The sequence below is a fragment of the Amblyomma maculatum genome, chromosome 6 (genome assembly GCF_055883805.1).
Source record: "Amblyomma maculatum isolate TAMU_Amacu chromosome 6, ASM5588380v1, whole genome shotgun sequence".
Classification (NCBI taxonomy): Eukaryota; Metazoa; Arthropoda; class Arachnida; order Ixodida; family Ixodidae; genus Amblyomma; species Amblyomma maculatum.
In genome coordinates, this window is record NC_139349.1 from 47704093 (window position 1) to 47719398 (window position 15306).

Sequence of the window (15306 nt, forward strand, 5' to 3'; positions counted from 1 at the left end):
TGTATAAACATCGTCACCAGAAAAACGAGGCAGTTGTGGTATGCACTGTGGCGCACTTACGCGCGTTTCTTGCATTGGAGGCCCCGCCGGGGTGGTGTAGGTAAGACGCGCCCGACCACTGTGCCAGGGTACCCGGGTTCGAACCCGACCTCGGCGGCTGCGTTTCGATGGAGACGAAACGAAGAGGCGTCCGTGTGCTGTGCGATGTTAGCGCACGTTAAAGATCCTCAGGTCGAAATTACTCCGTAGTCCTCCACTACGGCTCCTCTTTCCACCCTCACTCCCACCCTCCTCCCTTCCATTACGGCGTGGTTGAGGTGTCCACAGAAAACAAGTGAGACCGTTACCGCGCCTTTCCCTTCCTATACGTCAATCAATCAGTCCGCATTGGCGCCGATACTTCGGCACCACGACATACCGGCGCAGTCGACGGCAGTTTGACGTACGTATGTCAGCTCGTCAGCTCGACTGCAGGACTGTGGCTGGCGATGGATTCGCTTGTTTTACTGCCAGCGGCCCTAGAAGAATCGGGACAACCGCCTGTGCTGTAACAGCAATGGAGGACATGCAACAGGACTGGGCGAAAAACCACAGGTCCGGAAGAAGGCCATTCTCGTCTATGCCTGGATGATAATCAGGTTTTCCGCGCGCTGATCCCGGAACCGAAAATCGCGAGCGCTGCAAAGGAACAATTACAAGTACGTCTGCAGATATGTTTACAATGAAGCACGTACTCGGGTTGCTGGAAAGTCATTTCAGAGGTACTGTGTAAAGTGCACCCATAGGGGGCCGAAAGCCCCTTAGCGAAAGCCCCTTAGTCCGAAAGCGCTCGACATTTTTTCCTGTCGTCGACAGATCCGGCGTCATTATCCGGGACAATGGCAAGTTCCTCTAAGGTATCTTGTGGCAATCTGAATAGCCTCCTGAATTCAAAGCTGATATATCGAGCAAGAGCGCTTCAGTTGTACGGGAACTTAATAAATTGCGGTCTGTCCTGTTGATCGGTCTCGGTCAGGACCTGGATCTAATAACTGTGTTGCCGTGAAGGAAAGCACGGGTTCCCCTTCCTTACGATCGGAGGACTCCGTGGCCTCGCGAGGCACAAAAATAACCGCACCCTGAGAACTTACAGCTCGCGGCCAACGGAAACAAGCGAGCAGACGACGAGGCTCGATTGAAATGTCGCACCAGTAATGTGTGGCGCTGCTAAAGCGCTGCACAGGAGCTTTAAGCTGCACCTGAACCACAGAACCGGAACTGCACCTCGCCGGCACCCGACTGGCACCAGCGGAACTTTTTCAGAATTGGTGCCGAGAACCAGTAACGTTCTGAATCGAACAGATATATAGTGATGCACACTGCACAATTTTTTTTTTCTGGCTGTTGCATTGCAGTTGCACACATCTTATTTTAAAAGTTCCATAATTATGTGCTCAATGCTACTGAAGGAGCTGGTGACTCATATGTAGTAGAACATTGCAGATGATAATTGCAGTGTTTCCAAATACAATTAATATACTCAGATATATCTTTCACAGTGTACCTGCACCTGCTTCATGTGGGGTGCAGCTGCATACATCAAATCAACAATTCTTACATCACTCCCATCTACCAAATGCATACTTTATAAACAATTCAACAACAAACAAGAGTAAACAAGTTAAGCAATTAAGAGTAGAAACTCTTGCAACAAGGGTGCCCTCTGTCGTTTTACACTATTCAAAGTGATTGTTTTTTTTTACTGTGTGAGAACGGTTGCAGTTGTGTTGCCCAGTGGTTACACCGAAGGGGTTCTGTATAGTGGTGCTGCTGCTGGAACTGAAAGCTTCAGTGCAGGTTGCCTGAAGCACTGTTTGTCATTTTGAACACAATGTGAGTTTCTCTGGCAAATATTTGTGAGTGAATGCCTCACCTTATTCTGCATTATGAAGATCTATCAGATAGGTCAGTGACATATCACATGCGCTCTTCTGTTATTATTGGGAAGAGACGTTGCCGATCAACTTCCACTGTGAAAAATGCAGTGGCACTGCAGAGGCAGACAGATGACGCTCTTCTTCAAACAATTTATTTAAACAACAGCCACTAAAAACAACTTCCCGTGTGGGGAAAAAAGGAATCGCCATGGTGCCAGAACTGAGTCCCAACATCTCTGCCACATCTGTGCACTATCATCTGTGAACGACAAAACACACGCACATCAAACACACACAGTATAGGGATGGTCGACTGAATTAAGTAATAGAAGTGTAGCGCTCAATATAATACACCAGTTGACAAGAAACCTGTTCACTTTGCCTACATCCCCTTTTGTGTGAGAATGCATGCCAAAACTACACTAGCATAGGTGTGTGTCATTGACAGCCTATGTCAGGTCACGTACTATACATTCAACTTCACACGTCAACTACTTAGTTTTACTATAAACACTAACTATATCCAAATGGCCCTACAAAACAGAAGAAACCACAGACCACCGACGTGTTGGTGGCCCCCCGATGCACACTAACATAACCACCGCCTTCGCACTTGAGCCAGACACATTGGCTAGGACGTATTTCGCATAGCCGAGTCATAAACTTGTTCGAAATATAGAGCATTCGATTGTGCTCGATAAGCACAACTTCTCGCTTATTGCCTCAGCAAAAGCAGCATACACTCAAAAGTGGCTATACATGTCTACACATGTGTTGTCGGTGATTGTAGTCCTGTGCCACTAATGAAACATTGTGACCACGACCACTTTCGCACGGTTTTCAGACGTGTACGGCCATTACCAAGGGGGAACTGTCCCCACTTCCTTTAACAGCCATGAAGCAGCAATAGCATAGTATGAATCGCATCCTTCATCAGGGCATGCTGGGAGCTGTTTTCTTAACTTTGGCACCCTCGCCTGCAATATTGTTTTATTTTCTAAAATAGTTTGCAGCAACATACACCGCCAGTGTTCTGAACATTTACAAGGCCACTACACGAAATTAATATTTCTGGGTTCTTGCAAGCAACAGCGGCAGGAACATTTTCAGACTGACATGCTGACTCAGTGTATTCAACGCGTACCACACGTGCCCTATGTTAAAATCACAATTCCTGCTATTTGTAACTCCTATTACCAAATTATCTCACTGGTAGTGCCCTATATTCCATTTGATAATTTTTATGAACTGAGCCATACCTATAAATAAAAAGCAAGTAAAATTAAGCTGTATTAGTAAAGTAAACCTGCAGATCTTTTCTTTAGAAACAACATCAAAACAACATAAATCGAATAGGCAGCAAAGGTACTGTATGAGAGCTTTGATAGTGTTACTGCAGATAACAAACTCATATTTTTCTCATTTCTCAAGGAAACAAAAAGTAAACAGCTAATTTTGTGAACAATGTGGTCCTCAAATACATTGTTTATCCCTTTTAGCTGCTGGTGTAACTGAAAATACAAGCAGAACCATGGGCAATCACTGCAGAAAAACAAAATGATGTGTGGTGCCATAAAGAACGCATTTAAAAAGAAGGAGAGGAAATTAGCCAGAGTAAACAATGGGCATCTTGAGTGAAGCAAAATGCCTTGGGAAGAAAAGAAGAAGTAAATAGCCACTATCACGTTCCCTTTTTTTCACACTATCACTTTTTTTTATTTCTTCTTAGTTTGCTTAATGCCATCATTGGAAATATATACATCTTGATTAGACACCACATTGCCAATAGAGCCTTTTCGTTCACATCTTTTCTCAATGTCATGTTTATAATAAAGTCAATGAATTTGCTTGTTACTAGGATGTAAAAACTGCATATGCAGCATTCAGGGGTTTTCAAAATGTGATCGAAAATATCAGTGTCATACTCAGAGCAGCATTAAGGCTTTTATATCCCTTCTTGCGTTTCAATATCGTACTGCATATTCAGAACAAAAACATTTCATTTGACGCCAGATATTAAAGCATGCTAACTTATGCCTGACTCCCCTTTGCCTCAGGAGAGAGAGGAAAGAAAAAAAGATGACCTGAAAGTTTCCTTTTGTATTAAGCTGTGCATGCCTTCAAGCAGTGCTGAACAGCAAATTTTGCACTAGAGTGTTATTCTGCCTGTCGCTTATCACATGTTGAAGGTTGATGGAGCTCTGCTTAACTCGTGTACCTGAGCAAAACTGTATGGTGGTGCAGTGTTCTATTTGTACAAGTTGACTTCGACTTCAGGCAGTTAATTTAGAATACAGCAAAGAAATATATTCAGCACGATAACTAGACATGTAGTGCAACACCTAACCCCAATAAGGTGTTAAAAATTTTTGTGAAGCCTGCTTTTGATAGGACAGATCCTCACAAGTTTTACATGACATGCAACATGATGCAAGCTGGCAAAGCCTAATTTTATGACCATGATCAGCTTGTGAAAGTAGTTGGCCAATAAGAATTGTGAAATGCTCTTCAGATGGTATCTTTGAGGAGAGAGAGAGAAGGTAACAGACTGCTTTGAATATCTTCATGTGTGGGTATGCTAACATTAAATTGGTTATTCTGTATAGATTTTTCTGAAAGAAAACTCGGGAAGAAGCTACCAAGTGACTCACTGTACGTTTTGGCTGTGTTTAGTGCATTTTAAGCTATAGCCTACCTCAGCCACATTAACACGGAACAGTACGCATTTTCATAGGCAGAGGCCTTCTTCACAAAACTATCATTCTGATGCTTACCAGCCTCAGTACCAAGCCAACAAGGCTAGTTAGCCTGTTAACTATATTCTTACTCGGAGAACAGGTCATGTCGTCGAGTCATAAAACCGTAGTAGACAAATTTGTTGAATGCTATCGAGCTATCACAGCCAAGCCATTGTTATCAGAAGAGGCTGCATTGTGGCCTACAATTTTTTTTTTACCTTGTCCAACTACTTTAAAATCCCCTGACCAAAGATCAACATATCATTGGGCCAGAACACATTGCGAGACGCTCCTGTCTAAGGTAGCACTGGTTCGGACACGCAGTAAAAAGTGCATTTTCGCAGTATTTCTTGACCCCCACTACAATTCTTTTTCGGTGCACAGTATTGTTCTTGTCGTAGTGAGGCTGAGTTTAGAAGCAACAGCTCTAGCAAAACAGGTCATGGTAACCATCAATAAAAAATAAACGAAAGTGCGCAAAGCTTCCTGCTGCATTAGGATAAGACAACTTAAAGTCAAAATAAAGGTATTGTCAGCTCAATGTTGACATCTCATCCAGCACAGGCAGTTCTTCCCTTATCAGCTACATAGTTAAACTGGAATCAGAATAAAACTGCTAGGTTGAGTGGTGACCTATGGGACGTACATTGAACATGTCTCAAGAGTGTTGTAACTCTTCTAGAGCCTACTTAAGCAGTACACATACATTACACAAGAGCTGGCAGTGAAAGGGATAATAAAAATAAAACACGGCACCATAAACAAGACTGATGAACTCCCGACTAAGGAATTGAGGAAAAGTGCATTATGTACATGTTGTCTATGACCTGCTAATGGAAGTCCTTTCGCATCAATGATCGCATTGGTGCGCGCGCCGCGTCATTGCAAAATGCGAGTATACTGGCTCAAAACATGAGGGCTTTTCATGAATGACTCTTTAGTCCTGAATACATTTTTCAGTCGTTGCATTTAGAAATTTAAATATGTATCACTAACAACACTTGCCATGCAACCTTTCTGTTATATATGCCTTTGAGAAAAGCTGCTGAAAAATTCACCTTACTGTGAACTGTAAGCACTAATTTATAATCCACTAGAGAGGAGAACAGTGAAACACAGTATGCACTCGTGTAAGAGCTGCTTCTTGGTAGCCAATGATTTAGAAAGTGAAGTTGGCAAAGAGAATTGCACTTGATGAAAGAACAATTTTCCAACGTGGCAGGTTATGCGCAGAGCTACCAATTGCTATAGTTAACTGTGACGGAGTACTGTGCATCATACTGATAACTCGTCATTCCCATGGAGCAAAACAGACTGGAGAGGTGACCCAACTGATGTCGGAGCGTGACTAGTGCTTCATAAGGATAGAGATGATGTTGAGATGTTAGATCAATCTATACTTGGAAGAAAGCTGCATTGTTTGATATTTCTGGCATCCTATTTGCCTTTGCACATTTGTTTTTCAACATGTGTGATTCATTCAATGTGCCCACATAATCGTGTGCTGAAAGGAACTAGAACTACACAAGGCAGGGTGCATGAAGGTCAATGAATGAGTCAGGAGAAGCAATGATGCACAAGTTAGTGTTCCTGTCTTATACATACTCAATGGCCGTTTCGTTTGGGCTAACTTTGAACCCAAACACCCAAAATAAGCATAGTGTGCTTCATTTTCAAGCTACAGCTGAAAGTGGTTAGAAACTAGCTAGCCTTTATCCCGCAAGGTTCATTTCTGTTACCATTTTACTACTGACAGAATAAACTTTCCTTAAAATTCCAATAAGACTGATTTCCACAATGCTTTAGGCAGTGAAGCGAGTTTATAAATAATAGGCCAAGCAAGATCTATCTTTTACCGATGACCATGGGCCACAGAGGCGTAAAGCCATGCTGAACAGGTGGCTGCAAAAATAATTAACGGTGGTCTATCAAACTCTATGATGCAGCTTTACATTCTCTGCCTTGGTCATCACTCGAAATAACTTGAGGCGGCGTGACGTCTTATTTGGGGCGGTTTTCACGTATCAGATTATCAAGACGCCATGATTCGAATTCACTAAATCTGTAAAGCGTTCCACAGCCCCACACTAATTCTTCACAAAATAAGTGTAGTCTCATACACAGTGAATGTAATCAGAGCTCCACTGTAGTCTGAAAATTGAACAAGAAAATCCCATTCGCATTAGGGACCACACACCTTCAAAACTACAAAATAAAAGGTAAGCCCATTACATGAGTGTGTACAGTAGGAAGATAAGATCATATTGTTCTGTCATTTTAATTTGCTAGGCTTTAGGTTGTGCCTTATGCTAATTCACAGCCCCTCAATTTGACAGCCTCTAATACACTCGGATGAGGCATAAACAAAGCGATAGTGCTATCATTGCAGGCTACTGAGGAGAGTTTTTGCTCTAAACTACTCCTGTACAATACACATACACAACGAATTCATGCAGTATTTGATACAATAATGCAATAAGATGATAAGATGAACAAAAGCTGCCCTACCACTAATCATGATATCGGATAAGGGAACTGTTATGACCACATCTGCTATATAAGACATGTGTTTGGTAAAGTTTGAATCGATTAATTTATTTCAGGCAATGCAACTGATGCTCCTAATGAAAGCACTGAACCAAGGATTGTACGAGTGATCAACAGCTTCTTACCATTGATATCTGCCTGACAGAGTTCAGTGTGTTGTCACAGCATGTATTCTCAAACTGAGATCATCGGAGCTAAACATGGAAATGCAACAAGCCTTTGCTCACACTGTCCTAATTATTAGAACAAGTCATGCTATAAAAAATAATAATAAACAGGTAAAGAAACTTCAAGGTTTGTCCACGAAGTTTTTTTTGCGAGATTCACAAAAGCGACCATTATAGACAAACAGACTTCAACAAATGAAAATCTATATTAATCAACTAAGCTCAGATGAACTGCTCTGTAGAATTACACTTCCAAATGAGCAAGTAAAATAAAAGAAAGCTCAGAAAACAAAGTAACGGGCACTCTACACAAAGTGAAACGGTGTTTAAGAAAGTGGAAAACAGCAGATGCCAAATGCACCATTCACAAGCCACCAAAATACACGACCTTAATTAAGACTGATGGATGTCAAATGTCAAATCATTTCATGACCAGGCAAGTCATAAGTATTATGGCAACAAATACTGACATAAAAAAAAAAAATGAAGTGCACCAGCAGTACTGTTATTATAAACAAGTTTCTAGACATAGAAATAGAAATTGTTTAACAGGAATGAAACGAAGACTGTAAAAGCAGTTTATATTATGAATAGAATATGCTTCTTTGTGTTGCTTAGAAGAACGGAGCTTGATATTTCTTTTCCAACTGACATTTTTACATCTTAAAGCAAGACTCTCTTAGAAGACTCTCCATGCTAATTTATATCTTCTTCTGCTGCAACAAACGTGGCTCACACCACGCATCAACATAACACAAGTTCACACACAGAAACTGAACAGTACCTTGGTTGAGGATGGTAGACACATCTCTCAAAAGGTATTTGAGAAACCTAATGTGTGGCCTTGTACAATTACATTCTAGTGCCCGGGCTGGCACTAAACAAGTAATAGTCCTTGCATTCTTCACACTTACACTTCTGCACATTTTTTAGACCACAGTGATAACACAGATGTCATTGGACAAACTGATTGACTAACAAACTGTAATGTAGCCCAAACGAAGTGACAGCCCATAGTGTGGTTATGCCAGAGCACCACGCCACCGAACTCCTCATAGCTATACACACAGACGCACATACACACACATGCAGATGATAGTAATACACAGATTCTGAACATTGTGGTCCTCAAAAATTGCAAGATACACAAACATCCTATGCAGATAACTGTCCAGCATCATAAATGAGCAGACCATGTCTTTCTTGCCATTTGCCGGCAACAGTATAACGTCCTCAGTTAATTGTGAGCTAAATCACGGCAGACTGCCAATGTGAAGGCTTTCAAAGCCCTTGATTATCACAGGCACAGCACACGTGAAAATGTTTGAAATGCAGAGCAGGAAGAGATGCCTTCAGGCTCACAGAACACTTGCTGGACTTCATCCAAGAGCACGTGAAGGCTTGTGGCGCTCCTATTTCATGGAATGCTGCACGACTGTACATCTCTGATCTCTCATTTTAAGAATCATTAGCCTGGTGGTTCCTATTACGCTCAGTCTATGAAACAGGGCTTTGCAGCCATGGTGGGCCATTGGTACCACACAAGTTATCTTCTTCACTGACTTCTTTCCCTATATCAGCCTTGAACACTCGGCCAAAGAAAGCCTAGCCATAGCCTGCATTGGAATCACCATCATCTTAGCTTGAATGTCGAATACTGCACAGACTCGCACTCCAGGCAGGTTTTGGCCAGGAGACTGGAAGCCCATTTCCTGACAGTGGCGGCACTGGTCTTAGTTCCTCGGAGTCCTTCATCGAATCGGTCAACCCTTGGCCACCCGCCGTCGTGCCCTCTGCCGGGCACTGACAGCCCTCCTGAGTAGCTGGCCTCGTGTGCTGGCCACTTCCGGCTCTTCCGGCGCCAGGGCGCCGGCAGACCACGGCAGCGTCCACCAATGGCTGCGTGCCAGGGGCCTCTGCTTGCGGCGCAACCTCTCGGTGTAAGGCAGCTCTGCTCGGGCCATGTCCAGGCAGAGCCGGTTGTTGACGCCCGAACGCAGCACGATGCTGTAGACATCGTCACTGTACTCGCGCGTCTCGTAGGCCACGGTGCGCCCCGAATCGAGCTTCTCGACGCAATGCTCGTACAGCAGGCTCTTCCACAGTTGCAAGCCGTCAACTTCTTGGCGCATCCGCTTGCGGCCGTACTCGTCAATCAGGCGCTCCATTTTTTTCCGGAAGTGCCGGTACAGGCGCCCATCGCCCGCATTGTAACGCTCCATCTCGCGCCGCAGGCCGGCGGCATCTTTGTCACCGCTGCCTCCGCTGCCGCTGGAGCCAGCCTTCTGCATTCGCTGGTTGTGCTCAAAGTACACCACGTCCTGGGGCAGGGATAGAACAAAAAATGAAGCAGAAATGCATGCTTAGTTTTGGTTTACAGTCGATCGCGGATATATCGAATTATTGCCTATATCGAACTCCGAATATACCCTTGAAAATCCTACCATGCAGAAGTGTAGGATTGGTGTTCGCATTTATCAAATTCCCGTTTAGTGGAACATTCGATGCATCGAACTGTGCGCCGTGCTGAAGAAGCCAGCCGTGCTGACCGAAGACTTGCGGCAGCTCTCGCGTGGCCTGCTTCGCTGCTGCAGAAGATGAAGAAATCAGCTGCACCCGATTTTAACGAAGTTATTATTGTGTTTATAGTATGCCAGTAACATAATTAGCCCTCTTATGATCAGTGGTGGCTTTTCCCAAGTCACCGTCCACAGCAGCTTTTATGGGAATCTTAACCCCAACGGCACTTGTACCACACATGCGGCGTAAGATGCAACTGTAAGGTGCGAGCAGCGTGAGCTCCGACACACCAATCTATGTCCACCAAATATTTGAAGGATGCGCTTGCATCCACGGAGCGGCACTTAGATGTGCGCCCTTTTGACGAATGGCAAGTGCGTGTGCGCTTCGCGGGTGGGCTGCCACTAAGCCAACCAGCAGCCCATCGCTGCAGGAAGCATGCCGTTAACTTTGGTAGACCGTATTCCTGGCCTGGGTTACAAAGGAGCTCATATATTGGCATGCTAGTATATTGGATTATCAATATATTGAACTATTTCGTGATCCCTTTCGGATTCGATATATTCGGGATCGATTGCACACATGTTGGACATCGAAATGAAATGAGAAGAGCCCGGATAGAGGCAGCTTTAATAGTGCGTTTTCATTTACCAATACACCGTTACTGGAGGTATCTATATTCATAGTCTACCGATAGGATATTATATATTTTCACGTTAGCAAGAAAGATTATATGACACACCGTGTAAAATATGTTGTAAGTGCTGTAGTTTGTAGAGGGATGAAAAATAAATGTCGCAGGTAACTCAAAGCAACTCATTTATAGGATATTTAGGCTACAAGACCGATAAGGTATAACAGAAAATTAATTCCCATTATTACTTTACTTACTGCACTCATAATATAAATGTATAGCCTCGAGCTTGGATAACGTCAAAGTTGCCTAGGTCAGAAAAAAAAGTAGTATTTGAGTCCTTCAGAAGAATCTTCGTTCATACTATCGGTTTCAAAGGCAGTTTAGACTACATACGCTTATTTACAAGCCTAAATATTGAAAGGGTCGAAGCAGCCTCAGGGTTCCTCTCACGGGCCACCTTCCACATCAACAGCTTCAGGCAAACTGATGGCAGCAAAGTTTTGCCAGAATACAAGCACGTGAGCCTACCCGAAGATACACAGTGAACAACACACCTGAGTGTCCCAGCAAAGCAAGTCTCGCAGCAAAATGAGCGACTCGTCGAACAGTTCGGCGATTAGGACCAGTTGGAAGCTGTCCTCAATGTGCTGGATAAAGGCGTCCACCTCGGAGTCGTTGGTCTGTCCCGAAGTGTCCATCCCCAGATCAAAGAGCATTTGGTTGCGGCCGAATCGTGCCGCGTATCGATGTGAGTCCAGCCAGCGTTGCTTGGCGTCATTCTTGAGGAAGGCCTCTAGCGAGACGCCCGTGTGGTTCTCCAGGTGATAGTACAGGTACAGCGACTCGAACAAGTGTGCCGGGTCTCGCAGGATGGTTACAAACACCGTGTCTGGGGGCATCAAGTGGCGTAGGTCATCGCTGCCGAAGCGCACATGGTGGCAGAAGATGTTAAAGCCCCACGGAGGAATCATGTCCGCTGGGATCATGGACCTGCAGACAAGGGCAAGAAGATCAACAATATGAATTTTTGAATGCTCAAATAGTTATTTCGCAGATTTAGACAGATTATGAACTGTGGCACAATGTTTGAGCATGAAGACAGGAATCATGAGAAGGAAGCACTGCTTGCTCATCTCTTGAAGGAAAGCTCTGTTAAGCCCTTCAATTCCACTTATCTCTCCCTTGAGCCGCCGATTTCGGCCAAGGCCTGGTGCAAGATTGCTGACTCAGTGTGCGCAGTTGAAATGACTAAAGAACTGCACCACACACTGCATGGGACTGTGCGCACTGATGCCGCATGGTCGTGTGTTGGATGTGCTCATTACGTCCCGCGAAAGGTGCCGATCCACTTATAGCACTTCCACATGCATGCACTGACAGGCGACTAGTAGCGCAGTGTGCCATGTCCAGATGCATTATCTGCTCCAATTCTCCAGTTTCGCCACGTCAACCATACTCACATGGAGAAGGGCTTCGGGTGGCCGAAATAGTTCCCTTCCCGGGGCAGAGCGAATGAAAGGTTGCGCCGGTCGCCGAAGCGCATGAGCACGTTTTGCACTGTGGAGCCGGCGCACTTGTGCGTCTTGAGCAGGAACACATTCAGCGCGGGACGGCAGCAGCCGCGGCACTCGTTCGAGAAACGGGTTCGGTTGGTGAGAAACCTGCGCATCGGCGCCACGGGCACGGCAAGCATGACGCCACAATCACTTTGCCATACGCATGATATGTTGGAGAGCTTTAGCATAGTGCGTGATTCACTGCCGAAAAGGCAAGAGATAAACACTAGAAACTGCACAGACAAGAATAAAAAAGCTCAAATGGAACCGTGCAGAGATTCTGGATACACAAAAAGATTCAGTGGGCTTTGTACCGATTTAATAAATTTTTTATTAATGTGAAAGAATTGGAGTGTGTAGACATCCATTGCATGTGTAATTAATAAATAGTTAATTAAGAAATTATAAAAATAGTAAAAATGATTAAGTCATTGGAATATGCCAGTAATTTGTTAATGAATTAATTGAATGAATAATTTTAATTAGTCAATATCTTAGAAATTAATGGGTCATTTCATCATCGAATTATAAATACTCCTGAAGTCAATACATTTAATTAATGTTAAATACTCCAAATGATTATTTAAATCAAATCGGTGGGTCACTTCATCACTTATGTGAATTAATTACTTACTTAGTCATTTAATTATTCCCATTAATTACTTAATCGACAAAAGCCGAAAGAAAAACAATTTAGCAACAACATAATTGGCAGCAGTAGAGAAATGTTTTCGCATTACAGCCCCTAGCAGACTTAAGTGCAACCGGGGAATTTTTAAATCTTTAGAATAATTTGGCAGCAGGAGAGCTGTTATCACAGGCGTCAAGTGCTCGCGCTTTCTTCATATACTCAAAGTACTGATACGCATTTCAACTATTCTAACATGCATATTTCAACTCGAACAAACTTGCTGTGTTCCCTAGTATAATATATGGCATTTGGGAACATTGCTGAATTGTCTACTGCAGGTTTGTACAGATAACTTTAAGCACCAAGTCTAAGAACAACACTGTTTAAATTTATCTAGCTATTTACCTTGTTAAGCAGGAATATTGCTGGAGTCATCAAATACTAAGGCAAAGAAAAATGCTTCAATCGCAACGTCCATATGTATGTTTGTATGGCGTTTAACATGCAGAGCACAACGGGTGCGAGGGTGCAAAACAAGTACAGGGTTGTCCACTGCTGAGATAAACACAAGATTGCGTGATAATATTAAGTCACAACTCCGTGTCACGAGAGTGACGCCCACATTATTGGCTACCAAAAGCCAATGCAGCTGCTTCTCACACTGCCTGCGCCCGCTGGTTAACTCATCGGCGTCCAGCATACGGCGCAAATGTGTTTGCCTCAGAAGCGGGCACCCTGTACATTGTAGAAAGTCCAACAATCGCATTCCAGAAGGTAGTCTTGCACATGCAGTCTTTGCCATGCATTGCCCCAACAGCATGCAACACATAGACCGCGATTTTAGTGACCACGAAACAGGCAGCAGGGTGGCCCATCGCCGGTGAAGCTAGATATTCCTTGCGCGTCAGCAGTTGTCGTGAGTGGTTAAATTTTCATTAAATTGCACTTTTTAATCAGCACACACGTCAAATATGCTTTCATACAGCCTTTACAAATCAGGCATCTCAAGGAGCTTTTATGTTTGCACTGTGATTCTCTAATTTATTCACAACAAATCTATGAACGAAGGGGAACTGACTCATCCATAAGTGTATGAAAAGTGTTGCAATTTTTCTGATTTCCAAAAGCTAACTTCAGCCTCTTCGATTTTTCCGACGAAATAAAAATCGATTCCGAATTGGTCACTGGGCCGGACACGAGGCAGCGGCACTGCAGTAAATGCTAATACCAGCCAATCAAAACGCTGCGAATCCTGCTCCTAATTCCGTCACCACGAAGCCAAATCCATTCTGCACCAGCCTCTGGAAGAGCAGGGGTCGGTACATCGAATTCATGCTGTTCACACCACATTGCCAAGGTGGGGACATGGGACAGTGGGGTTTCTGTCTTTAGCATGGCACGGACCTCTTGTACCAGACTGCCCTTGTGGCGAGGCTGTACTGCTGAACGCCGTACATGTGCAGGGAGACGAGCATCAGCAACAGGATCACGAACACGGCCCATTTTCGAAGGTCCCATTTCCGCAGGCTGTTCTGGAAAACGAAGAGAAAAAGTGCATAGAGGGTTAGGTTAAGCAGAAAGTTTCTAACCAGCTGCGACCGCTTGCTGATATGTGCACCTATAGACCGGTTGCAAAACCTACAAGCCAGCTTCCCTGCGAGGCAGAAATTTATGCACAATAGCGGAAGGACCTGACTCGGGCAGAATAATCAGGTGCAGCGCATACATCTACTACAGCCCACGAAGCTTCGAATGTAGTCCCTGTCGCAGAGGCCATTGTGCGTGCATGAGCAGGTTTTCGGACGTTCTTGACGCAAAAATTAAAGGGGGAGCACTGCCACCCTGTGGGTGAGGGGGTAGAATAATACTGGGCCGACAATGCACACATGCAGAATGCTGCGACGAATGGGTGAGGGGTGCCTACAGAAGTCGCTGATGCGATTAGCGTGTCATAGCGGCTCCCGGTCCGCACGCAGCTCACAAGGGCCAATTACGCTTCTCTATGGCCACTCGAACGTTCCGCGCCCATGACAATAAGAGGGCCGGCTCATCTTCTCACTGCATTCTCCCGAGATAAGCCTGGCAAGGAGGAGGTCAACCGACGTCGAAAACGAACACGATCGCGATTCGCCGAAAGAATAGCACGAGCAAGGTGGGGGAGGAGGGGGAAGAGAAGGTTGGGAGAATGCACCCCGAGGCTGTTGTGCGGATGGACGAGGCCAAGAAGTATCCGACGGTCCGTTGTACCGTAATCAAATCAGGCAGAACGCAGGAGTGACCCGCGCTCGAAGGCGGCTCGTTTGCAAGAACGATCCCGCCAACGCTGGGGGTCAAACGCATGCGCGGGGCGGCGAGGGGCGGCCCCGGGCGAAATGCGATTCCGCCACGCTCTGCTTCGAGTAATCACTCGAGCCAAGCATGTTCTCGTCCGAGATGCCGACCCGCCGAGCCAAGCTGGAGCCCATGCGAGGCTATTGGAGCGAAGTGCGAGATGCAGAACACATACTTGTTACGAAAACATAACTCGATGGCCGAGAATACATCTCCTGTACGGGACAAGTGCGCAAAGCGCATGAAAGAAGGCCTAATAAGCC

General features: G+C 44.7%; 1 protein-coding gene across 6 annotated transcripts in view; it reads right to left on the reverse strand.

Annotated features, from left to right (window-relative positions):
- Window positions 1–2051: 2051 nt before the first annotated feature.
- The window catches only part of LOC146185675 (galactosylceramide sulfotransferase-like), a 200898-nt gene continuing 187643 nt past the window's right edge, over window positions 2052–15306 (reverse strand). For 4 of the 6 annotated variants that reach the window (XM_084606581.1, XM_084606582.1, XM_084606583.1 and 1 more), the window contains 4 exons: window positions 14117–14244; window positions 11986–12186; window positions 11080–11515; window positions 2052–9689 (listed from right to left, as the gene is read on the reverse strand). In XM_084606581.1, the coding sequence (XP_084462707.1) occupies window positions 9132–9689; window positions 11080–11515; window positions 11986–12186; window positions 14117–14244 (1323 nt within the window). In that variant the 3' untranslated portion in view covers window positions 2052–9131. The remainder of the gene's footprint in view (window positions 9690–11079; window positions 11516–11985; window positions 12187–14116; window positions 14245–15306) is intronic. The other 2 variants (XM_084606584.1, XM_084606586.1) reach the window with 1 other exon arrangement.